The following is a 26752-nucleotide window of genomic DNA, read 5'->3' as shown; positions in this document are numbered from 1 at the left end:
CAGGGTTGGGGAGGGCGGGCATGTCTTGTAGAGAGCCACGCCCACTGGCTCAGAGAAGTTTTAACTGACCGGGGGTGAGAAGTCGGTGTGCTGGCCGCCATGTACTTCATCCTCCGCAGTCTGATCCCAGCAAGGAGAGTCCTGCAACCGGCCGGGACCCCGGGGCTGCGCTACAGCTCAGGTGAGCGAGATCTGGGGGAGGGGAGGGGATGCCAACTGTACTGACCGACCCGGGGAGCCATGTGATCAGAGCGGAGTTCTCCGGTCCATGGTTAACCCCTTGTGTGCGGAGCCTGCTAGGACTCATCAACGGGGTGCCTAGGGACTGTTATCCCTGAACTATGAAATCGGTTACAAGATGACTATTTTATTTTTTATTATTATTTTTAAAAAATTATATAATTTATTTACCCCAAAATTAGAATTAATTTTTGGGTAAATGCTAAATAAAAAATAAATAAATAAAAAAAAAAAAAAAATTTATTTATATATATATATATATATATATATATATATATATATATATATATATATATATATATATATATATATATATATTTAGATATCTCTTTCCCCCTCCTTTTTTTTTTTTATTTATTTTGACATTTCTAATTTTGGGGTAAATACACTATATATATATATATATATATATATATATATATATATATATATATATATATATATATATATATATATATATATATATATTTTTTTATTTTATGGATCGGACAATCTGTGCGGTGTAGACTTGCGTTATTGACCAATGTTGCTGGTGCAATAGAATGCAACATATTGATCCCATTGGGACCGGCTGCATCCATAGACATGCCAAGCTGGTAGACGGGTCGACTGTTTGGCCGAGCTGCAGATGATGACCGACTATGAATGTGATTCCCAACCTGCGACCTCAATTCCCCCCCCCCCCCTCCCCCCTTCCAAATGGGCCATGATTTTGGAAATTTCCCTAAAGATGCCCATTCACAAGAATATTAAAAAAAAAAAATAATAAATATAAATATAAATATATATATATATATATATATATATATATATATATATATATATATATATTTAATTTGTTTTTTTTTGTTTTTTTTAATGAATTTTTGAACATTCTCATCTGAACATTTGATGGCTTGATGCAATGTTTGCTCAAAAGTACTTAAAGTTTGTATTTTTAGAATTCGTTCTTTTAGAATGCTTAGACTTTCCCGAAGGAAATCCAGCCAACTTGTAAAGCTGGGTGTACACCGGTAGAATTTCAAACAAAAATTCTTAGGAAAATGAATATTATCAATACAATCGATTTGTCATTCAAAAGAAAGATTTCGTTTTTTACTTTTAACATTCCATTTTGGAACGAATGGACTTTACTGAATGAAACCTTTTTCCATCCTGCTCCTTCCTTTTTTTTTTTTTTTTTTTTTTTTTTATTTTCTCATCACTGCAGTAAAAAAACCAAACGATTTAACCCCACTAATAGGGTTGCCACCTCATCCCTATAAAACAGAACACATATTACTTACACAAGTTCTGTGGCTGATTAAGGTGGTAATTCATTCACTTAGTGCCTTATTTGCATTAAATTAACCTCAGAACCTGTGTAATATGAGTTTGGTTTTAAAGGGATGAGGTGGCAACCCTACTGTGTAGAGCAATGTTTCTTAACTCCAGTCCTCAAGGCGCCCCAACAGGTTATGTTTTCAGGATTTCCCTCAGATGTAACCGCTGTGGTAATTACTAAGGCAGTGAAACTGATCAAATCACCTGTGCAAAATGAATGGAGAGCCTGAAAACATGACCTGCTGGGGCGCCTTGAGGACTGGAGTTGAGAAACACTGGGGTAGACAAACAAATGTTCTTACAATGAAATTCTGCTCGTTTATACTTGGCTTTGGAAAGTTTGTTGTTCCAGAAACTTCTTCCACCCTGCTCCTCCTCCTTTTTCTCATCACTTTGGCTGAAAACGAATGTTTGACCCCACTAATGATTAAAAAGTGTAACAAATGTTCTTACAAGAAACATTTTCAAATAGAATTCTGTAGTGTATGGCCAGCTCTAGATACAAGAGCTCTCACAGATTCCAAACCTTAGCTTTGATTTAAAGCTCCTGTGTCAAGTGAAAGCAATACATGACCAGTTGAGGGGGGGGGGGGGGGGACGGTACTTGAGGGCAGAGTTTGGGAACTCCTGGAATGTACTCCATCTCCACCCCTTTGTTACTTGTGGGGTGGGGGGATTCCACGGGTTCAGTGAATGTATCCTGCAGGTTCACACTGAGATTTGGTCCGAACCTTTGGGTTGGCCTTTATGGCTGCCCTGAGATTTGGTCCGAACCTTTGGGTTGGCCTTTATGGCTGCCCTGAGATTTGGTCCGAACCTTTAGGTTGGCCTTTATGGCTGCCCTGAGATTTGGTCCGAACCTTTGGGTTGGCCTTTATGGCTGCCCTGAGATTTGGTCCGAACCTTTGGGTTGGCCTTTATGGCTGCCCTGAGATTTGGTCCGAACCTTTGGGTTGGCCTTTATGGCTGCCCTGAGATTTGGTCCGAATCTTTGGGTTGGCCTTTATGGCTGCCCTGAGATTTGGTCCGAACCTTTGGGTTGGCCTTTATGGCTGCCCTGAGATTTGGTCCGAACCTTTGGGTTGGCCTTTATGGCTGCCCTGAGATTTGGTCTGAACCTTTGGGTTGGCCTTTATGGCTGCCCTGAGATTTGGTCTGAACCTTTGGGTTGGCCTTTATGGCTGCCCTGAGATTTGGTCCGAACCTTTGGGTTGGCCTTTATGGCTGCCCTGAGATTTGGTCCGAACCTTTGGGTTGGCCTTTATGGCTGACTTGAGATTTGGTCTGAACCTTTGGGTTGGCCTTTATGGCTGCCCTGAGATTTGGTCTGAACCTTTGGGTTGGCCTTTATGGCTGCCCTGAGATTTGGTCCGAACCTTTGGGTTGGCCTTTATGGCTGCCCTGAGATTTGGTCCGAACCTTTGGGTTGGCCTTTATGGCTGCCCTGAGATTTGGTCCGGACCTTTGGGTTGGCCTTTATGGCTGCCCTGAGATTTGGTCCGAACCTTTGGGTTGGCCTTCATGGCTGCCCTGTGATTATCCAGCTATACTACACAATTAAAGGACAGTGTCGCTTTTAGTGAAGCTGTCCTTTAATTGCCCCACCCCTGTGAATGGCAGCCACATATCCAAATAATTACTAATAGCCCCACTACTGAGTTCTTTACTGTACATGGCTGTCTGGAACAGCAAAGCATTCTCTGTAAAATTTACCACACAGTATATTCATTTCTAAGGGCTTATTCATATGGGAGGCCAAAGCAGACAATTGAGCCGTGATTTTACAGGACACACCGGATCCATGTTGTGAGCCACAGCCTGAGGGCCGGTTCACACCAAGACACGGTGTGAGAAAGGCATGAGTTTCCCATGCTACAGGTAAATGCGCTGCCTTTCGGATCTGCATGAGCATGCCAATGGAACCCCAAATGCATCTCATAAGTGCAGTGTGTTTGCCGACACCAGATCACATGGTGGTTTGGTGCGTTCTGAAAAAGTAGTGGTTGCACCAGTGGCGGCACTAGGGGGTGACTTTTGGGGCTTTAGCCCCGAATCTGGTGCCCATAGCCCCGAGTCTCTGCTGTGGTCCCCGAGGGGAGGCTTTCTGGGGACCCTGATGTAAGTGGGGGGGCTCTCTGGGGATATACACACACATGTATATTACTGTATATACATGTGTATGCCTGCCCAAGCGTATGACTTTCTTTACTACACTGCTATGGGCTTTGGCCCCAAATCTTTTGTAGACCTAGCAACGCCCCTGGGTTGCACTACTTTCTGTGTTCCAGTGTGTTGAATGGGCTGCGAAACCAGAATGCTCAAACGCACATGAACAGTGTTCTGGTGTGAACCAGACCTAAGTGCACATGTTTTAACATGCATTGCGTTAAAGAGGAAGTAAAGTCTTCCTTTATAATTGTACCTAAAGGTAAGCCTATATTGAGGCTTACCTGTAGGCACTGTGAATATCTCCTAAACTTGCACCGTTTAGGAGATCTTTACTATATACGCTGACATCATTGGGGGGGCATGCGCACTGAAGGAACGGCCTACTCATGCCTGTTCTTCAGGACCTGTGCCGTGACTGGCAGCGCCGGAGCCCGCAAACTCCGGAAGTAACTCCGGGAAAGATGTTGGCCGTGCGGGTGGCACCGTTCTAAGGTAAGTATTTCATAATGAGCTAGTATGCGATGCATACTAGCTCATTATGTCTTTTGTTTTGCAGGGTTTTTTATTTAATTTAATTTTTTTTTTTTTGGAGGTTTACAACCTCTTTGAGGCAGCCTGTTCATTTGAATGGCTGACCTAATGCACCACAGTGAAGCAGAAATTGTGCATGACCTTTTTGGCAGCACCATTGCAAGTTATCTCACCTCAATCGTGTAAAAGGGTCCCTTTAGGAGCCCATTATAATATGTGCACACACTTTTTTTTTTTTTTCTTTTTTTTATTATAATTCTATTTAATATTCGAACATATATATAATTTTTGTAATATAAAAAAAAACTAAGCTAATAGTAATTAAAAAGTGTGTATGTATGTATGTATGTATGTATGTATGTATGTATGTATGTATGTATATATGTATGTATGTATGTATATATATATATACTTTTTTTTTTTTTATATTACACACACGTACAGTTCCACAGAATCTGGTTGTGCTGTATTGTCTCAGACATCATTCCACTAATGTCCTCCCCGCCCCCTTGCTGACTATTATATTTTCTGCATGCCACTTTAAAGCGTTTTCCTCCTGTGATAAAGTTTAGCCCACCAGGAGGAATTCTGTGTCCTCATAGTGTACCCCCTTCAGGCGGACCATCTTTGGATCTTCGGCAGGGAATGACTTGTAGGGCACAGACGCTGGGTGGAAGGTTACCATTGTGCAGAGCGTGTTGCAGGGACTCCGTGTTCTTTTCTAATGCACATAGTTGCAGGTTTGGTACGGAGGGGTTAACCGGCCCCAAGGAACACGTTATCAGCCGTGACCACTCACCCCGCGTGCAGACACGCCCCCTGCAGGGTCACCCTGCCCTCCATTGGAGTAGTTCCTGTAGTCTATCCATCATGTGGATGTTGTATCTACACACAGGGAGTCATTCATTAGGAGAGGCCCCGTGCGGCATGTTCATTACTGATAATTACTTGCAGCTGATTGGGCTGAGCCTCCCAATCCAATTATGAATGAAACATCCTAATTGCTGGGAAAGTGACACCCAAATATCAGAATGGAGTTTATTACATCATAATATTTTAATGGAAGGATTCCTGCCAGAGATTTCAGTAATTCCACTCCTGCTGTGAAGTCTCACTCCTGGTGCAGCAGGGGAAGTCTCACCCTCCATGGTGTACAATAGAGATCTGACAGATGGTAAGATGTGATGGCAGACAGGTGGGAGCAGCTGGGAAGTCCGGAGTACCCAAGATGTGCGAGAAAGAGGGAAGTGATCCAGACCACTACCAGAAATATCACGCATACACTAAACTCTGATTGTACGTCCTGCAAGACCATACTATGTACAGTCGGATTGTACAATCTTTTAGGCTGGGCTCACACTTTTTGTGCAGATGCGGCTCACAGCAGGGTTCTCGTGCGTCCCAGTTCTCCGTTTTTCAGGGACCAATCGGACCCAAATGTTTTGCCTGAATTCAGACCTGAAACGGCGCCAGAGACTCGCAGGACCCCCGTGCAATCTGCTCCGCGGCCGCCACGGAGATCTGTGAACCGAATCCATTGAGAGCCAGGCACGCTCTCCTGTCATGTGAATTGGATGCAGTGAAATCCACATCTGCTTCGCACTAATGTGAACCCAGCCTGAGATTGGCCCATACATTTTACAGTCAGATTGTACATTCTTGTTGAGATTGGATTGTACAGTTGTCACCATTTGTGAATACAATCTGACTATACAATCTTTCAATCTACCAAAACTACAGTGTATATATAGTATGAGGACCTAAACTATCCAATCAATTTGTACCCAGTCAGGCAGGCCCTTGCACTAGTTACTTGCTGGTAGATCTAAAGGCAATTGTACAATTGGATTGTGTATTTAATGACCAGCCATTACAGTTGAATTGGACAATTTTTTTTTTTTTTATATTGAACTGAACGTTTAAAGTCAGATTGCACAATGGCCATACATTTTATAGTTGGATTGTATAACCTCCATTAGATTTTACCAACAACTGTTGTGCCAAAGCCTGTCTAATTGGATATAAATGAAATAGATTGTTTCTTTTGAACCCCTCGATGTGGTTTTGCTTTAACCTTGTACCTGTTGCACTACCGTGCAAGTGTGGTGCTGACCCATAGACTTGCATGGGTCATGTTTGGCTTTGGTAATGTTGAAAGCACAGTATCATGGCTGCATGTCAGTGTTGAGGCGGGTGGTTAAGGGAGTGGTAAAACCATGGCTTAACCACCTGGCATTACCACTCCCTGACTGCTCTTGTGAACAAGGCCCCAAAAAAAATCATACCAAAAAACCCCACTGCAAATGCACTGAAAACATAAGAAAAATGCACTGCAAATGCATGTAAACATGTGGGACTGAACACTGAGAATTTGGTGTAAGGGCCAGCTCACACAATGAAGCGTTGTGAGTTTTTGTGCGATTAACATGCGATCCGGGTGCAGTGCAGTTTCAGCCCATTCATTTATAGAAGCTGCAGTTGCGCCAGACCGTACCAGAAGTATTGCATGCATGACTTTAGAAAAATTCACAGCAGATACAGTACTACCATGCGATCCAGGGCAGGCAAATGCAACGCGTTTGTGGTCTGCTTTTTGGAGCGTCAATTTAACATTGACCCCTGTTGCAGATCAACTGCAATGCATTTCAAACATGGAGTGAGGAACGCACACGGAGCATGGGTTCCCTGTACTGGGTTCTGGCATGAATGAGCCATAAGTGCCAGTTCACACCACAAAAACATCCTCCAGATCCATCCAGGTTGCGTTTCTGCTTTTTTGATGCGTTTTCATCTTATTCCAGTACAGTTTTGTGTAACAAAAAAAGCGGCATGTTGTACTTTTATTTTTTTTCTCCTCTGAAACTGAAAAGCACTGCGTTGGTGGGAACTATGCCATTGAAACTCATTGGATGTAGCCAAGACAGAACTGCACGTGGTATGAACCTGCCCCTCAAGAAGTACTTCCGTGTGCACATTTGTGTGTCTGCAGTGCATTTTAGAATGCGTGTTTTGGCTTTCTTTTTTTTTTTTTTTTTTCTTTGTCTGTGTTGCGTTCTGGTGCGGTTAAAATGCAGCATACAACGATGTTAACTAGGTAGCAGTTTCCACTGTGTTCTATTGCATACGGTGTAAACGAGCCCTAAAATGAATCTGTTGAGTGCAAATATGAATGCAGCCTTGCATATATCGATGGTAGAAGAAAGCACCAACCCGAACAATGCATTTCCAGCATGTACACTAACACACAGTTCATGGTTTTGGTTTCAGCCATTTCCTGCTGAATAAGTGTGAGGGGAAAATCTGTAGCTGAGATAAAGGCAGAAATAAATATATACATCGGTCTGTGTCTTCTGAAGAAGAGCATGCTTATTTCTATGCTGCTATTGAAGATTTGCCCTCACTTCCTGTCTGGTAAAACATTGTCAGCTGGACAGGAAGTGAGGGCAAATCTTCAATAGCAGAATTCAGTCTAGAGGTGTGGGTGCTTGTGTTTTTGTGCTTTTTTTTTTTTTTTTTTTTTTTTTTATGCATTTTCGTACATATGCATTTGCACATTTTCATGTAAATGCATGCAAACTTATTCTTGCTTTAATAATATGTTAATAGATATTTGTACAAAAATGTGTGCTATTGCGCGCATGAGGCGTAAATTACTGACCAAAAAATGCAGATTGTGTTTTTTTTTTTTTTTCTTGAATACATGGCGCTTGTTTATGTGCATGGGCACATTACAATTAATTGGCTGTATTTTAGCTCAGTCCAAAAATAAGCTGTACTGAGCTGCTTTTTTTTTTTTTTTTTTTTTTTTTTTACTGCTTTTTTCCAAGCTGCAGTGTGCTAGAGGCCTTAAGGCTCATATACATGGGCTCAGGGGAGGACACAATACTGTAAAAGAGAAGGAATCATGGGTGTTTGCAGTCGCCTGTACAAGTCAGTGACAGGCTGTGGATGCAGGCTTATTACCTAAGGTGACCTGACTTGAGATCTATCCTATCCATCTTTATCAGCCTTGTTGAGGACATCTCCCCTTTTGAGACAGAGAAAAGGACTGAGGACTCAGATTCCCCAGTCCCTTTCTCAACAGCCTCAGCTGCACTGAAGATGAATGGACAAGAGACAGAGGCCCCTGTTCATTCATAAACAAACTAAAGCAGAGTAAATCGCTGACTCTGCTCTTTCAGAAAAGAAAGGAGCTGGTCCCGAGAAGACATTGGTAGCTGGCAGGACTAGCTTCCTATCATGTGACCATTTTGACCACCAATCGTGGTGGTCACATGATTGCTGATCCTTTTCTCCCGAGCATTAAGAACTTTTGAAGAGAACACCAGGGCGCGCTTGAAAAGGTTTAGGTCACGGGAAGAATTGTTGGTGTCTAAGCCTCCATTCAAATTTTGGGATCTTGGGCAGGATTGCTGCAATTTTTGCCCGTGATTTCAAATTGCACTGCAATTGCAAAATGCATGCTCAGGTGCCTTTTTTTTTTTTTTTTTCTCCAATGGCACCTAAAACAGTTTTGCCACGACTTTCACAGTGCGCTCTAAACTTGTCACCCAAAAGGAGCTCCTGCTCCTTTTTGGGCGACATGCTTCACATGTTGCGGTTTGCTGTGATTTGCGCCAAAACTGCACCCTGTTTTAGATGCCATTGAAAATGAATGGCACCCGAACAAACATTTTGAGATTGCTGCGATTCTGCCTGAGATCCCAAAACGCTAAATGTGAATACATATTTTATTCAGAATCTTCTGCCCACTTTGCTAGCAAGAACCTGTGTTCTGTGCAGAAAATAGGCCTATGCCTGTGAATGAGACCTAAGGCTGGGTTCACACTTGTGCGATGTTAGACATCGCATGTGATGTGTGCTGCTGTGGGGATCACATGGGATGTCTGTGTGATGCGAATTCAGCCATACGGATTGGATTGTATGGCTGAATCTGCATTGCATTTGCACCAAAATGGTGCAGGGATTTTTTTTTTTTTTTTTGTCCGCACTGGAATCGGATCACATAAGTGTGCACACCCATGCGATCCAATTCCTGCACCATTTGACAGTTCGCACTGCGATATGCAAACCGATTTGGGGGTGTCATTAACTTTCTATTGACACCCCCAGCATTTTGCATAGAGCAGTGTCCACGAGTCCTAAGCGATGTGCGAACCGGCACTAAAGGAGATTGTGCAAGCGGACTGTTGTATGTTTGGACCCACTTGGGCTCAGTGACCAGGACAAAGGATCAGCTGATGTTTTCTGTACTTTCTAAAGTGTTTAGTGAAATGAATGCGTCCACCACATCAAAGGACTAGGGAGGTGAAATAATCATTTTTCTTGGGTTTAGAAATCTTTGATTGCTTCATCAGCAAATGCTTTAGCAGGATTGTATGTGTGTTGCTTTCAGTGTATACAGTAGAACGTATGGAGGCTGAGCAGCCGAGTCTGGTATGTAATCTCTATTTGTAGAATGTATGTTGTGCCTTTTGTGTGTGCCCACGTCTCAAGTTCCTCTGTCTTCACTTTCTCCTCTCATACATACACCATCATCCCCCCCCCCCCCACCACCACCTCCTTCCGCTGTTTGCAGTGGCCTCATAAGGGGGGGCACTACCTCCCCTCCTCCATAAACATCCCATCCGGCATCTTCGATTTACCTGGCCACAACTTTTTTTTTTAAAGAAGAGAAGTTTTACTTTATTGCACAGGAGATGGATAGAATGTATGTATGTGTGTATAAAATCCCTGAATGTAGAATATTATACCCGTATGATCCCTGGCACTGTTATTGCTTCTTGTACGTGGTGTTATTGTTGGCGCCGTCCGTAACTGCTAACTTCCCGGATGTCTGTCTCATTTCTTCCTAATTTTTAGATCGGCGATTGAAAACCTTGATTACACACATAGAAGGGTTCTTGCTTGTAATTCTTGATGTACATTTGGGGACTTTTAAAGCAGAACTTCTCCCAAAAGGGGAAGTTCCTCTGTTCTCTTCCAACCCCCTCATTCCTTCCTTCCTTCCTTTCTCTACCAAGTTTGGACACCACCTTTTTTTGGGGGGGGGGCGCGCACGCGCAAGTACCTGGTTTTGACAGGTACCCATTCCTGCTAGAATCCCTCCCCCTCTTTGCCTTCACCCTTCTGGGACACATCACAGGTCCCAGGAGGCTGCGGGACCATTCACAAAACACAGTGCGGCTTGCGCATACGCAGTGGAAGGCCAGCTGTGAAGCCACAAGGAGTCGCAGCTGGCCTCCCTTGGGGTGCTTTCACACTGAAAGCGCCCGGGCATCGTCATTTTACCAACGCTATTCGGCCGCTAAACTCCTCTGCAGTGGCGCTTTGCCGGCGGTATAATGGCGCTGCCCCATTGTTTTCAGTGGGCAGAAGCGGTGTATTCAGCGCTGCAAAGAAGCTGCTGGCAGGACTTTTTGCCAGCGCAGCGCCCTAGTGTGAAAGCACTTGGGCTTTCACACTGGGATTTCAGCTCTGGCTTTTTTTTTTTTTTTTTTTTTTTTTTTTTATTTTGGAGGAGCACTACCCTACCTAGTGTGGGGTGAGTGTAATTTATATACTACACTCGCAGGCCATTTTATTAGGTTCTCCTGTTCAATTGCTTGGTAACACAAATTGCTAATCAGCCAACCGCATGTCAGCAACTCAATGTATTTGGGCATCTAGACGTAGTGAAGATGACTTTCTGAAGATCAAACAGAGCATCAGAATGAGGAATAGAGGAGATTTAAGTGACTTTGAATGTGGCATGGTTGTTGGTGCCGGACGGGCTGGTCTAAGTATTTCAAAAACTGCTGATCTACTGGGATTTTCACACACAACCATCTCTAGGGGTTACAGAGAATGGTCAAAAAGAGAAAATATCCAGTGAGCGGCACTTGTGTGGACAAAAATGCCTTGGTGAGGTCAGAGGAGAATGGGGGGTGGGGGGGCTCAATTCATTTGGGCCCACTTTTCATGGGCTTGCGGCTGCTTTCCTATTGCTGAAAACAGCAACAGCATTTTTCCTCGGCATTAATGTATTTTATATTGCCCCTTTTTAAGTGTGCTTTCTAATGCCCTGTACACACGGTCGGACATTGATCGGACATTCTGACAACAAAATCCTAGGATTTTTTTCCGACGGATGTTGGCTCAAACTTGTCTTGCATACACACGGTCACACAAAGTTGTTGGAAAATCCGATCGTTCTGAACGCGGTGACGTAAAACACGTACGTCGGGACTGTAAACGGGGCAGTAGCCAATCGCTTTCGTTTCTTAATTTATTCTGAGCATGCGTGGCACTTTGTGCATCGGATTTGTGTACACACGATCGGAATTTCTGACAACGGATTTTGTTGTCGGAAAATTTTATAGCCTGCTCTCAAACTTTGTGTGTCGCAAAATCCGATGTAAAATGTGTGATGGAGCCCACACACAGTCGAAATTTCCGACAACCAGGTCCTATCACACATTTTTCATCGTAAAATCCTATCGTGTGTACGGGGCATAATGCTTAACCACTTAAGGACCGAACCTCTTTGAGATTTGTTGTTTACAGTTTAAAACAGGGGGGGGTTCTTTGCTAGAAAACTACTAAAATGGTGTCCGTTGCAATACTTTCTGTCACACCGTATTTGCGCAGCGGTCTTACAAGCGCACTTTTTTTGGAAAAAATACACAATTTTTTTAATTAAAAAATAAGACCACAGTAAAGTTAGTCTTTCTTTTTTTTTTTTTTTTTTTTTTTTTATATATATATTGTGAAAGATAATGTTACGCCGAGTAAATTGATACCCAACATGTCACACTTCAAAATTGCACCCGAATGGTGACAAACTTTTACCCTTAATCTCCATAAGCGACTTTGAAAAAATTCTACAGGTTGCATGTTTTGAGTTAGAGGGGGTCTAGGGCTAGAATTATTGCTCTCACTCTACCGATCGCGGCGATACCTCACATATGTGGTTTGAACACAGTTCTCATATGCGGGCGCTGCTCGTGTTTGCGTTAGTCTGCACGCGAGCTCGGCGGGACGGAGCCAGTTTAAATGTAATCCTATATTTTTTTTTTTTTTTCCCTTATTTTACCTTTTTTTTTATTTTTACACTGTTCTTACAAAAAAAAAAAATGTCCCTTTTATTCCTATTACAAGGAATGACAGGAGCTCATAATATGAGATCTCGGGTCAAAATGCAAAATAAAAATAATAATAAAAAAAAAAAATGGCCCTTTTTAAGAGCTATGGGGTGGAAGTGACGTTTTGACGTCGCTTCCGCCCTGCAATGGTATGGAGAGGGGTGGGAGCCATCTTCCCCTCATGTCTCCATACCCAGCATAGAACAACATCCGATCACCTCCGTTGCTGTCGACGGCCCCAGTAAGCGGCGGAGGGCTCCGGGTCAAGGGGCCCTCTCCGGAAACCAGACAGTCGGCCAAAAAAGAGGATACTGGGGTTATGGCAGCTAGCTGCTGCCATAACAAGGATATTCCTCTTCAAACTTGGGACGTACATTGGCGGGCGGCGGTCCGGAGTCAGCTAAGAACAGGAAAATGAGGCTACGATTCGCACAGGCTCACCAAAATTGGCCAATAGACGATTGGAAAAACATTGCCTGCTCTGATGAGTCTCTATTTCATCTGCGACTTTCAGGGTCAGAATTTGGCGTAAACATGAAAGCATGGATCCATCCTGCCTTGTATCAACGGTTTCGGCTGGTGGTGGTGTAATGGTGTGGGGGATATTTATTTTTTTTTTTGGCACACTTTGGACCCCTTAGTATCAATTGAGCATCATTTTAAACCCCACGGCCTACCTGAGTATTGTCGCTGACCATATCCATCCCTTCATGACTACAGTGTACCCATCTTCTGATGGCTCCTTCCAGCAGGATAATGCACCATGTCACAAAGCTCAAATCATCTCACCACTGGTTTCTTGAACATGACAATGAGGTCACTGCCCTCCAATGGCCTCCACAGTCACCAGATCTCAACCCAATAGAGCACCTTTGTGATGTGGTGGAACAGGAGATTCCCATCATGGATGTGCAGTTGACAAATCTGCAGCAACTGTGTGATGCTATCCTGTCAATATGGACCAAAATCTGAGGAATGTTTCCGACACCTGTTGAATCTATGCCACAAAGAATTAGGGCAGTTCTCGAGGCAAAATGGGGTCCAAGGTGTAACTAATAAAGTGTCTGGTGTTTGTGTATGAAGTTCTACTTACACTGCTGTCCTGAATCAAGATGCAGCGCATGCACAGACGCTCATCACTGGTCTCTGGCAGGTCTGTGGGACCCAGCAGAGTGCTGCAGCGTATCTGCCCATGCACTGTATTTCTAGTGCATGCGCAGAACCAGGGGAAGAGGATGGGAGACATGGGGAAGAGGTGACCACTGGTGGAGGGAAGGAGGCAACAGGCAGAAGTGACTGCGGACATGATACAGGAGGCGATCAGAGGCTGCGGACATGATACAGGAGGCGATCAGAGGCTGCGGACATGATACAGGAGGCGATCAGAGGCTGCGGACATGATACAGGAGGCGATCAGAGGCTGCGGACATGATACAGGAGGCGATCAGAGGCTGCGGACATGATACAGGAGGCGATCAGAGGCTGCGGACATGATACAGGAGGCGATCAGAGGCTGCGGACATGATACAGGAGGCGATCAGAGGCTGCGGACATGATACAGGAGGCGATCAGAGGCTGCGGACATGATACAGGAGGCGATCAGAGGCTGCGGACATGATACAGGAGGCGATCAGAGGCTGCGGACATGATACAGGAGGCGATCAGAGGCTGCTTGCTTCCAAGCTGTCACTTCTTGTATCAGTTTTGGGTATCTGAGCATTTTCATGAGTACTGATACTCGCAAAAAATGCCTAGTATCGCTATTGGTGCAACCCTAATGGGAACCTTTACAAAGGCTGGTGAAAATCTGATTTAAAGTCAGTCTGCAATAATACTTCCTTTAGTCCCATTATGGAAGGCCCAAACCTCAGTGAGGACCTAGGCTGGAGGAATGGTCAGCAAGGGTCATACATTGGCCGTACATTGCACCCATGATCCACTGATCGTGGTTGCAATGCTTTGCAGGCTCCATTGGGGGGACATAAATACATCTTTTCCATATCAACGTTTTTTATTTATTATTTTTGCATAAGGTCGAATTGGCCTTTTAGTGAAATACTGGGAGATATAACAGTTATTAATTTGGCTCTAATCATTAATATATCATTAAATGTTTTGTGCTAGCAATGTTTATATTTATAGCAATGTAAGTACTTTGCCTTGGGATTGGCCTGCTGTTGGTCTCATCTACCTCCGTCTCCATCTGTGAGACTCCAGGAGAGACGGCCCTATAGACTTCTGTGGGGGTTCTATTACATAGGCACAGCCACGAGGAGAACGAGGACTTCTGGGATGTAAACAATCCTTGGAGGCCACCGATGGCAGATCTCGGTAAATGAGCATCTGTGGAGGGAGAGGGTGGCATCGGTTAGGGCAGCTAAGGGAGGCAAATGGGATAAGTTCACTTTGTATAAATAAATCTGACTTATTGTGTAAAGCAAACCTTTCCCAGAAAAAGAAAACGTGGAAACTGCTACTGCAGACTTCTTTTGCAGAACAAGTATGCAGATCAGGAAAGTCAGAATGCCTTGTATGCACATTCTGGGTTATTGACTCACAATATTGAGTCTAGAGGTCAGCAACCCTTTTTCCACTTAAGGGCCGGATTCAATGCATGGAGGGTCGCATCACACGCTAATAAATGAAGATAACATCCTAACATGGTAATAACTGTACAGGTTTACGTCACTATGGGGGGGGGGGGGGGGGGAGTCCCTGTCCCTGTCCCTGTCCTTAGGGGTGATGGGGTCCCCCCCCCATTGCAGTATCCTCTGTACCCCTTCATCTCTCCCTCTCTCCAGGTGTACAGAGATCAGTATCGCAGAGCTCGATGGGGGTGGGAAATGCTGAAGTTAACTTTTCACATCAACAGGCTGGTAATTGGTTGCTGGGCGATCCTAGCAACCAATCACCTGCTGTGTAATGAAAAAAGTTAACTCCAGCAGTTCCCGCCCCCATCCAGCTCTGTGATATGGCCAGGTGGCGGGTGCCAACCCCTGGTCTAAAGGGTCACCAGGACAGCCAGGCAACAAGCATTTGCAGAATGAGAAGGCAGCAGTGGCCTAACAGGTTTTCCCCAGAAAATGGTTCCCCTAAAATGTCATTTTACATCTGCAATAGATGGTTAGCTTATGTCTTGTTCTAGATTTTATCAGAAAGTCATCCAAAAATTCAGCATCCCGTCCTGCCCTGTGTGTACATCTTCTTCTATTTGGCATCCGTTATCTCCCTGGAGTCATTTTAGATTCAATATATGTGACATTCTTGATAATTTAAGGCTACTTTCACACTGGGGCGTCGGCGGTAAAGCACCACTATTTTTAGCGGTGCTTTCCTGTAGTTTTTGCTGAGGTTTGCGTCTGCTAGCGGGGCACTTTTAACCCCCGCTAGCAGCCGAAAGGGTTAAAACCGGTGGTTCGGTGGCGCTGCCCATTGATTTCAATGGGCAGGGGCACTGTAGGAGCGTTGTGTACAGCGCTGCAAAGATTGTTAGAAAGTACTTTGAAAAAAGTTTTTACTTTTTAACATTCGATTTTGGCATATATGGACTTCCCAGAATGAAAACCACATGTAGTCCTCGTTTACATGAGGGTACACCTGTGTGAGGGCCCTGTTTGCCCACATGGGGATGTACGAGTGTCCCATATATCCCTGTGCAGGCAGTCCCATTCATGTCACAGCATCTGTACAGACAGTGGTTGTTTTTATATATTCTCCTTTTTATGTTTTTGGATTTGCGCTCCTGGTGAATTTCATATGCTTGGAGTTGCTCGCTTTTTGGCACAATACAGGGCGCTTCACTGGGGATCCCTTGTTCTATGAGCAGCCTTGCTGGAGCCATTATATTTAACCACTTCAATACAGGGCGATTCACTGGGGGTTTTATTTTTTGCTAAGCAAATTTAAAAAAAAAAAAATTTTGAAAGGTGGGGGAGAAATTTTTGTTCTGATGAAATTTTGTAAATAAGTTAATAATAAGCTTTCTCCTTCACTGATAGGCAGCACTGATTGCCCTGGTGATCCTGATAATCAGCGCAAACACCGTACCTACCCCCCCCCCCCCCCCCCTCCACTGACACACCACACCAATAATCGCCGTGATGCACGCAGCTTGCGCATGTCATTCTGCTATATGGTGGGCAGGAATTGGTTAAAGTGGTTGTAAACCCTTACATATACCCAGTGAAGTGACTGGCCTCTGGTGGTACACAGAGATGACACAAATCCTCCTACATAAGTTTTACCTGTTTATCTACAGCGGTCTTTCCCCTACATCCATTCAAGGTGCAGAATTTCTCAGCTCTGAAAAGCGGGGGGTGGGGAGAGCTCTGAGAGCTGATTGGATGGAAGGGACACAACATCCCACTTCACACAGGAACAGAGCTAAGGCTGTTAAAGTGCATGCATGAATTTTACCTATAGGTACTGTTAATATCTCCTAAATGTGCGCTGTTTAGAAGCTATTTACTTTAGGTGCAGTTGGTGACATCTCCGGCGCATGTGCTCTGAAAGAACTGCCGACCAGCTGTTCCTTTGGAGTCCTGTGCCATAAATGGCGTCACACGGGATTGATTGCGGCTCCGGCCGCTCTCACAGCCGGAGTCCGCGAACCTGGAAGGAGGACCAATTGAAGCCCTATTGGGTGACGGCACGCCACTGGTGGGCTTTGTTCTAAGGTACTAGCACATTCTGACGTTGCCTTGCAGGTTAAAAAAATATACGGTGGTTTACTACCACTTTTAATCACAGGTTGCGCCTTCACCTGTCACCACTTTTTTTTTTTTTTTTTTTTTTCTCGGTGTCAGGAAAACTTTTTAGAAGTGATTCATGCTGATAGAGGAACAACGCTGCGGACAGAAATGGACACTTGGTGCTCTGAATTGAGACAAGTACATGCTATAGAGCAATGTTTCTCAAATCCAATCCTCAAGATGCCCCAACAGGTCATGTTTTCAGGATTTCCCTCAGATAAAATGGCTGTGGTAATTACTAAGGCAGTGAAACTGATCAAATCACCTGTGCAAAATAATGGAAAGCCTGAAAACATGACCTGTTGGGGCACCTTGAGGACTGGATTTGAGAAACGCTGGTGTAGAGGGATACACGTTGTTCATATTTCATGTCCAAAGTTTACAACCATCCAAGCGCTCTTTGGATAAGTCTCTCTTAGGTCTCTGCCAGGCAAGTAACCAACTTGGAGCAAGCATGCAGCCAGTGAAGTTTGTAAATCCTAACCTCCTGCATCTTGTTCTAGGTCAGCAACTTATTAGTGAAGCCGGAGTCAGGGATGTATCTCTAGATCTATCCCCGAGACTTCCATTATTGCCAGCACTAGTCATGGCTTACTCCATTCAATACTGAAATAAGTGGAGACTGTTTGATTTCTATGCTTTACCATAACCTGTGCTGGTTTTTGGTTTTTCTTCATTCCCAGTGGCTCCTGATATAAGAGAGAGGACCCTGATTGCAGTGAAACCAGATGGAGTACAACGAAGACTGGTTGGTGAGATTGTCAAGCGCTTTGAACATCGCGGGTTCAAACTAGTGGGCATGAAAATGTTGCAGGTACACTTTTTTTTTTTTTTTTTAATTGTTGGTGCGCAATGTGGTCACAAAACGTATTCTCTGATGCACATAAACCGTCTCATCCAGAAGATCTACTGGTTGTACAACTATTTCTCATCAGACAGCATTGTACTCCAGATGTGTGATTCATCAGTGCGTATTCTGTAAAATATGTATGTGGTGGTTTGCGATGATGTAAAGTATGACGATGATGCCTACGCTGCTTTGTCAATTTTTTTTTTTTTTTTGTATCCATTTCAATGCAGAATGTCCTGCAGAGACTAGTTTTAGGCAGCGGGTAAAGTCACTACATGAATAGATTAGTGCTAAAGGGCAAATTTGGCCATGAGGCTTATGTCGGAAAGTCTAGTTTACCTTCTAAAGCGGGGGTAGGCAACCTGGGGCCCTACAGCTGTTGAACTACATTTCCCATGCGGCACTGCAAGGCTGGTAGTTACAATTACTCCCAGAGGCATGATGGGACTTGTAGTTCTGCAACAGCTGGCAGGCCCCGGGTTGCCTACCCCTGTTCTAAAGAGAATCTGTTACCAGTGATTAGTTGTAATTTGAATCTCCGCTTTTGAAGTGTTATAATGGTGCAGTTTTGCCTTTTTTAGGGATATGGTGTGGGGGTTGTGTGTTTTTTGTTTTTTATTTTTTTCCCTGTCAAAGCAAGTCGTAGAAGTAGAAAGATTTTTTTGGATAAGGAAGGGTTATAACCCCCTGTAATGTTTATTTTTGCCATCTGTGTCCCATTGGGGAGATCTCCCTTTACTTCCTGTCCCATAGCCAAAAACAGAGGAAATTCCTGCAAATTTAGGGAATCTCTTGACAAATTCTCAACAATCTATATTTTCCCCTAGACCCCGATTGCTCCTCTCCACGGTCTAGTTTTTAACTCAACATTAGTTTGGTGGACAGGTTTGAATACAACAGTCTTTTATTGTGTGTTTTGTATGGGAAACTTTGGGGCTCATTAACACAGGGTGTCCTTTGTTTTTCCACACTGGATAAATCAGTCTAAACACTAAGCCAGGTTTCACTGCAGATCTGCTGGAGCTGAAACAAATTTGAAATATTTAATTGTACCACATGTATTACAGATGATTCCGTAATAATGTCTGTGTAATAGAACATATATTACTTGTAGGGCTGTATGTAAAATGCTCTTTTTGGGTAGATTTGTAGAAGAGGTTAGTGGCAGAGTACCCCATTGTGATTTCAGCTGGCCCCCACTTTGTGGCATACAGGAGTGGCAGGGGTTTGATTGTTTGGAGGGGAAAGGGTTGCAGTACACAGTAATAGTGTTTTTTCCTTTTCTCTAGGAGACAGTCTGTAACAGTATGTGACGAGGGAAGGAAATGCATAATTACTTTGTAATCAGCCAGTTGCTGCAACACATTGGAACGGGCTGGATTGTCTGGGACAGAGTCTCCAAAACGAATATGTTCAGTCTTACCCGCCATAGATCTGTAATTCTGTTTAGCCAGCTTTGTAATCTAGATAGTCATGCCAGACAGCATAGCCAGGTAATGGAACTCCACTGCAGCTAAACAGGGTCCAGTGCACACCTCCAGCCTATGAACCAGGGTGGATATAAATCAATGACTTTTTTTTTTTTTTTTCAAAAAAATCCTTGCATTGATGCATTCACACAATTTGACAGGAACCATTAGATAAAACAAAGTTCAGGAATATTCCTTTATCCAATTGTTTTGCAAATCTATGTACACTACAAACTGATTGAATCGGTTCTGATATTGCTGTTTTACTAACCTGACAGTTTATTCTAAATGGGAAATCTTCATTTTGTTTGCAAATAATAAAGATTCTTACTACCAGCAAGAATAAGTCCTTACATTTAAAGAGCCCCTGTCATCCCATGCCAAAGAAAACCGCTGGATATGACACTGAGCATGTGCACTGAACTTCTTTAGTCGACCATGGCAAGGCCTGTTGTGAGTGGAACCTATCCTGTTAAACCGCTGTATGGTCTTGACCACCGTGCTGCAGCTCAGTTTCAGGGTCTTGGCAATCTTGAGTTCTTTGCCATGAGGTGCTATGTTGAACTTTCAGTGACCAGTGTGAGAGAGAACACCAAATTTAACACGCCTGTTCCCCATTCACACCTGAGACCATTACACTATTAACACTAACGAGTCACATGACACCAGGGAGGGAGAATGGCTATTTGGGCCCAATTTGGACATTTTCACTTAGGGGTGTACTCACTTTTGTTGCCAGCGGTTTTAGACCTTAATGGCTGTGTGTTGAGTTATTTTGAGGGGACAGCAAATTTACACTGTTATACAAGCTGTACACTCACTACTTTACATTGTAGCAAAGTGTCATTTCTTCAGTGTTGTCACATGAAAAGATATAATAAAATATTTACAAAAATGTGAGGGGTGTACTTACTTTTGTGAGATACTGTAAATACACATGTTCGCCAGCACACCATGGATCTTGAATTTCAGTCCTAAATTTTTATTGCAGAAAGATCACATCACAACAGGATAAGTGCAATGTTTCAGAGTCACATGGGACCCCTTCGTCAGGGCATGTCGTGTTCATCATCACATGCCTGACTAAGAGGTTCTGTGTGTTACTCCAATGTTTCAATTATCCTGTTGTGATGTGAGCTTTCTGCAGTAAAAGTTTTTGAGTGAAATTCAAGATCCATGGTGTGCTGACGAACATGTGTAATTACTGCACATATGGACTGATTTTACTGTTGTGTGTTTGAGTAACTCTTTAGGCTGGCCAAAAGGACCAGCCTAATTTTCAATCCATCTATGGCCATTCATGCTTAACAGATGAAAAATTTCAATTCGACCAGTAACTTCAATTTAACCAGTCGTCCTCGTCCTCCTCGTCCTCCCTGAAAAAATGGCTACCTCTGTGTCACAACTGTTTGGTGGTTGTGGAATACACCCTTTACTAATGGCCACCTTTATTGAATGTGACGACACAGCGTTGTTTTCTAGTTCATCATGGAGGAAGAGGGTGGTCAGTTGTGGCCGACCTTCCCCTCCTGTCATTACTTATGTGTATTTCAAAATTCACACTGCCATGTCGTAATAACGCACATGTCGGCACAACATGATAAAATGCATGTTTTGTGTGCTGCACACCTTACTAATGCATTGCATCATAGTAACTCACTATCACATGTTGTGATGCATTGTCACAAAAATTACATGCATGACACCATGCACGTTAATGCAAAAAAGAATGCACAACAGTGGGAACCTAGTCTTTGGTGCAGTCCACAATGCTGAGAAGCTCAAAGATGAGATGCAGTGCTCCTAACAGCAATATGACAGGAAATGTACTTTAGTCATGTCCCAGCCTGCAACTATAACCACCTAAAGTGGTCACATGACTGCTGGTTTGAAAAAAAACATAACGGAGAGATATTGTGTGTTTAGACTTTGGATTTTATAGACTTGTAATTTTTAGACATGGACACAATTGTAATTACTAAATATTAATTGCATGCACAGTTTTATTGCATTGCCTTTTTCATCCACCTGAACTGCAGTGCAATAAGCCATCAGAATATTGTTTGGAGTTGACCTGGTCGTGTTAAACAATTCTTTGATTGTACACTTTCTCTGTCTAGGCCTCAGAAGGAATTCTATCTGAACATTACCACGACCTGAGAAGAAAACCTTTCTATCCATCTCTTATACGGTACATGGGGTCTGGACCTGTGGTAGCCATGGTATGTATTCCATTTAGTCATCACCTGAATTCAATGATTTTGGTTTAAGTCTGCTACTGTTTCTGTACGTATATCGCATTTATAGGTGCATAATGGGTGTTAAATTTTTAACCTGTACAAACCTCATAAATTGACAGTAGAAAAAGTCCTAAGTGTTCCATCAAGTAATTTCTTAATTCTAAATGAGGTCTAAAGTTCTGTATAGTGAAATCAGGATTGTCTTCTTCCTACTGGTGATCCATCTAAAGATCAATATGGTGGAATTGGGACCTCCTTCCTCCTATTGGCGATCCCTCTAGTTATAACTAAAGATTGCTATTGGTAGAATAAGGACCCTGCCTTCCTTTCTCCTATGGTAATCCCGCTAATGATCACTAAAGATCTATAGTGATATCAGGACCTCCTTCCTCATGCAGCCAATCCCTCTAGTGATCAAAGATATTTATATGGGAGAATCGGGACCACCTTCGTCCTGCTAGTGATCCCTCTAGTGATGGTTATAGATCCATATAGTGAAATTGGGACCTCCTTCCTCCTGCTGGTGAACCCTGTAGTGATAAGTGTGTGTGTGTATGTATGTATGTATGTATATGTGTGTATATATATGTGTATATATATATATGTGTGTATAATTCATATCCTCTTACCTTCTGCTGTGACTATGCAGGAAAATTTAAGTAGGAATGGGCAATTTAAAAATGGTTACTGCAACAATAATGGATGTGGTAATTTATGCTTTTTTTTTTTTTTTTTTCCACCCCCCCCCCCCCCTTACAGGTGTGGGAAGGGTGCAATGTTGTGCGCACTTCTCGTTTTATGGTGGGTGAAACAGATGCTTCACTAGCTAAGCCGGGTACTGTGCGTGGAGACTTCAGTGTCCATATCAGCAGGTAAGAGCCACGTTACCTCTGGAATATGTAGCACTGGTAATACTTAGTTTGCTGATTCTAGAGTGGCTCCCATTTTGTTCATTACGCCCCCCCCCCCCCCCCCCCCCAACTGCTTTTATTGCGATTTTTTACAAAGGTTTACAGTTTATGTATCATGCAGTTTGTACAACACAAATCAAATTGAGAGGCAACAATGAACATATCAATGGGACATGTGTGCACAAGTAAGCAGGTAACATCCAAAAGGGTCCTGAGATTGGAACACTGGTTAAAGCACCATGGCCCTGGTGGAGTTTCTGCAGCCTTGGGAGTGTAGTGCTTGCTGAGGAAGAGTGCTTGAAGTGAGGGGAATGGCCAAAAACGTTCCTCAGCTTTTAGAAATGGTGGAAGGGAGATCAAAGGAGGAAGAGAGGGAAGCTAAAAGTTGAACCTTCAGAGCCTTAACCAGGTTAAGGTAATCATGTGCTTGCCTATTCAAAGCAAAGAAACAGGTTTGCTGTAATCTTCAGCAGCATACACATCTTTTCTTTGGTTTCTGGAGGGGCATCTAAATCATTCCATGCTGACTATGGGGAAACTTAAGGCAGGCGTTCAATTAGATTTTTCCTTCCTGCAACCCCAGTTTGGGCCTTCCCTGCCATCGATCGATGGATCGACCTTTGGTACAACCAGCCTGCCCAAAGGTGGAGTGAATCTCGGCCGGTCCCTGCTGAACTGGCCGAGATTTGATCCATCTATGGCTGGCTTTATATGGAGGTGTGCAATAAAGTGAACCTGTTGCTTTGCCCTGCCCTCTACCCCATAAATAAAGAAGTTATCTGGGAAGTAGAAACCACTTTTTATGCCTTCCAGATGACTTTGTCCAGCATTTGTAGATGTTCCAACAAGTTTAGTTATGTTTACATGCTTTTGAATGTCTAATTGAATCCTGGACGCACTAAATTCTATTTTATCAAGTGTGCACAGGGTAAATGACACTATTGAAAAATCATTACATTTATATGCATCTAGAAATTTACAATACCAGTGTAAATGAGGCCTAAAAGTTTAGGATTAACTTTTTTTTTTTTTTTTTTTCTTTTCTTCATAACTTTTTAGTGGTGGTGGCATTGAACCCAGCTGACAAATGTTTACAGTGGTATGGTGTTCAATTTAACCACTTGCCAACCATATAACACATACGGTAGCACTGCAGCGCCAGATCACGTACCTAGTATGTGATCCAACGCTCTTAGGTAGGATGCGTGCTGCCGGCAGGCTGCTCCTACTGTGATTGTACATAGCGGGAGCTGATCTGTGCGTACTGTGGACTCCATGTCTGCCGACACCTGCTGATCAGCCAGCACAGAGGCAGAACGGCGATCAAACAAAGAGAAAGGAAAAGGTGCTACTACCCCAAATTATCCAGAAGTCCTCCTGAGCTGTTGGGTGCAGGATAAGCAGTTGCTCGACTGCCAACACAATAACGGAGGATCCACAACTTCATACATGCTCTTAAATACCTCCCAAATTGATTGATTCTCCATAAAAGACAAATTGGTCCAGCAGATGCTACCGTGTTTCAGCCATGACTGCCTTGTTTACAACAGAACAATGTAAACAAGGTAGATCACCGTTCTTACAGGAAAGAAGGCATGGATCCTTGTCTTCCTCCCAAAGTACACTAAAACGCTGGCTAGGAAAACCGTTATCCTTTGATTGCCCCTGTTGTTTAACCCCTTCCCAGCCAGTGTCATTAGTACAGTGACCGTGGCATATTTATTTAGCACTGATCCTTTTATTACGGTCACTGGTCCCCCAAAAAGTGTGTGTCTGACAATCCGTATCTGCCGCAATATCGCAGTCCCACTATAAGTCGCTGATCACCACCATTACTATTTAAAAAAAAATAAAATGGCTCCCATAGTTTGTAGACGCTATAACTTGCACAGACCAATCAATATATGCTTAGTGGGATTTTCTTTACCAAAAATATGTAGCAGAACACATATTGGCCTAAATTGATAAAGGAAAGTTCAATGTTATTATTTTTGTTATTATTTTTGTTATTATTTTTGTTATTATTTTTGTTATTATTTTTGTTATTATTTTTGTTATTATTTTTGTTATTATTTTTGTTATTATTTTTGTTATTATTTTTGTTATTATTTTTGTTATTATTTTTGTTATTATTTTTGTTATTATTTTTGTTATTATTTTTGTTATTATTTTTGTTATTATTTTTGTTATTATTTTTGTTATTATTTTTGTTATTATTTTTGTTATTATTTTTGTTATTATTTTTGTTATTTTTATTTTTTTTTTGTCTATCGCACAAAAAATAAACTGCAGAGGTGATTAAATGCCACCAAAAGAAAGCTCGATTTTTGGGTGGGGAGGGAGCCTGCAGAGCTAAGGAAAGGGTGTTTGAGCTAGGCTGGTGTAAGGTCAGTCATGTGCATGGTGATCACGAGGGACAGTTGCATAATATCTCCATTCAGTTCCAGGGCCTATCTTAAAGCAAACCATTTCCTTGTCCATGCAGAGCAAAGCAAAAGGTTTGCTTTAGACCCTTTTTACACTGTAGTCCAATGCAGTGGGTAAACTTGCACACGTCAAAATGCGTTGAAAGTAATTGGGCAGCTGTCCAACTGTTTCCACCAACCCCCTGTAAATGTTGGCAGCACTGCTCCTTGCTGTGAAGGCCAGTTATAGGTGGGGCAGTGGCTAGCTGTTTGTACTGTTGGAATATTGGAGAGGGGAAGCACAGGACACCTTTGCTGCCATTGTGCTATTTGCTGGGGGGGTCCAGTGCACCCCTGTGCCTTTTTTTTTTTTTTTTTTTTTTTTTTTTTTTAACGCAAACGGTTGGGTTAATTCAGTTGGTAACAGGCTGGCTGGTGAGTTAGGAATTTTTTCTTTTTGGTTTTGCTTTTAAAACGTTTCCTATTGAAAATATAGGGTACCAAAGTTTGTTTCACGGGTGCAGGCAGTTTTAAGGCTTGACCTGTTTGGTATCTGTTTACTTGGCACAACCTCCTTATTTATATTTTCCCCCCAAAAAATGAGTAATGCTTTTTGTGTGCCCTAAAATAACAAACTAAAGTTTAATGTTGCATTTCATAAACCTTTTTGTGCTAATATTGTGGGCCAAAAATTGGACCTACCACTATTTATTTTCTAGGGTGTCTGCTTTCAGAAAATGTTTAGTTAAAACCCCCAATCATGACTGCGGGCCTCTGTCAAAAAGCGACGGAGTAAATTTTATTTTTGTTCAGATTGTAGGAGCCAGGCAACAAGGACAATATGGCAATTGTGGGGGTATTGGGGATCCTGTCGCCCACTAAATTATTTTTTTTAAATGTGCAAGAATGGTTAGGCAGTGAAAGGTTTAGCCCGGGTTCACACCTATGCGAATTAGATGTGCGTTTCCGCACATCTAATTCGCATAGCAGGAGAATGTGACCGGCTCCCTATGGAGCCGGTTCACATATCTCCGGGGCGGCTGCGGAGCGCACTGCACAAAAACGCTGTGCGTCTTTGGCTCCGTTTCAGGGCCGAATTCAGGCATAGAATCGGCCCTGAAACGGAACAGGGACGCACAGCGCTCCTGTGCGATCCGCAGCCCATTGTAGTGTGAACCCGGGCTTAAAGCATGGATTGCCTAGCTTTTGCAAGAAAAACTATACAAGCGTTATGCAGACAGGTTGTGCTTGGTCTCAATTGGTCACTAAACCAGTGGCGCCAGTGAGGTGAGCGGCATTTTCAATCATAGACAGGAATAGAGGACTTTTTCTCCAGGCAATGGAGCTCGCTGTAGAGTTAAGACTTTGTGAAGGATATGTTTGCTGGAATGCTATTTTTAAAGGAATCCCTCTTTGTCCTTTTTTTTTTTTTTTTTAGGAACATCATCCACGCCAGCGATTCTGTAGAAGTAGCCGAGCGGGAAATCAGCTTGTGGTTTCACGGTTCGGAGCTGATCGAGTGGGAGATGTCTGATCACAATGACTTGTATCAAGTTTAATGCTATGTGGCCTCCTAGCCATACAGACTCTTGTAAGGAGCCTTTAAACAGCTGCTGACTGGCATCATGCCTTCTGAGAGAGGCCCATTGGTTAAAGGGACACCCTTTCCGTCCATGCCATACTTTAGGGAAGTTGGCAGCTTACCAGCCATTGTTACTGTTCAATAAATATTCAAATTTT

At 43.1% G+C, this 26752-nt stretch overlaps 1 protein-coding gene across 1 annotated transcript; it reads left to right on the top strand.

The window, feature by feature from the left end:
* On the top strand, nucleotides 1-26752 carry NME4 (NME/NM23 nucleoside diphosphate kinase 4). Its single transcript, XM_073636558.1, has 5 exons — nucleotides 1-181; nucleotides 17821-17951; nucleotides 21577-21678; nucleotides 22456-22568; nucleotides 26451-26752. Exons 1-5 carry the CDS (start codon nucleotides 100-102, stop codon nucleotides 26569-26571), a joined length of 549 nt encoding a protein of 182 aa, XP_073492659.1. The 5' UTR covers nucleotides 1-99; the 3' UTR covers nucleotides 26572-26752.

The sequence above is a fragment of the Aquarana catesbeiana genome, linkage group LG06, assembly GCF_042186555.1.
Source record: "Aquarana catesbeiana isolate 2022-GZ linkage group LG06, ASM4218655v1, whole genome shotgun sequence".
NCBI classification, from domain to species: Eukaryota; Metazoa; Chordata; class Amphibia; order Anura; family Ranidae; genus Aquarana; species Aquarana catesbeiana.
Note: the sequence above shows the minus strand (reverse complement) of the source record. Positions and strands in the feature narration are given on the sequence as shown.

What these genes read in the sequence shown, in the direction of transcription:
- NME4 (XM_073636558.1), top strand. Translation starts at nt 100, where the DNA reads ATGTACTTCATCCTCCGCAGTCTGATCCCAGCAAGGAGAGTCCTGCAA. An exon ending in GGGGCTGCGCTACAGCTCAG is followed by an intron (nt 182 to 17,820) that starts GTGAGCGAGATC and finishes CTTCATTCCCAG; the next exon opens with TGGCTCCTGATATAAGAGAG. An exon ending in TTCAGTGTCCATATCAGCAG is followed by an intron (nt 22,569 to 26,450) that starts GTAAGAGCCACG and finishes TTTTTTTTTTAG; the next exon opens with GAACATCATCCACGCCAGCG.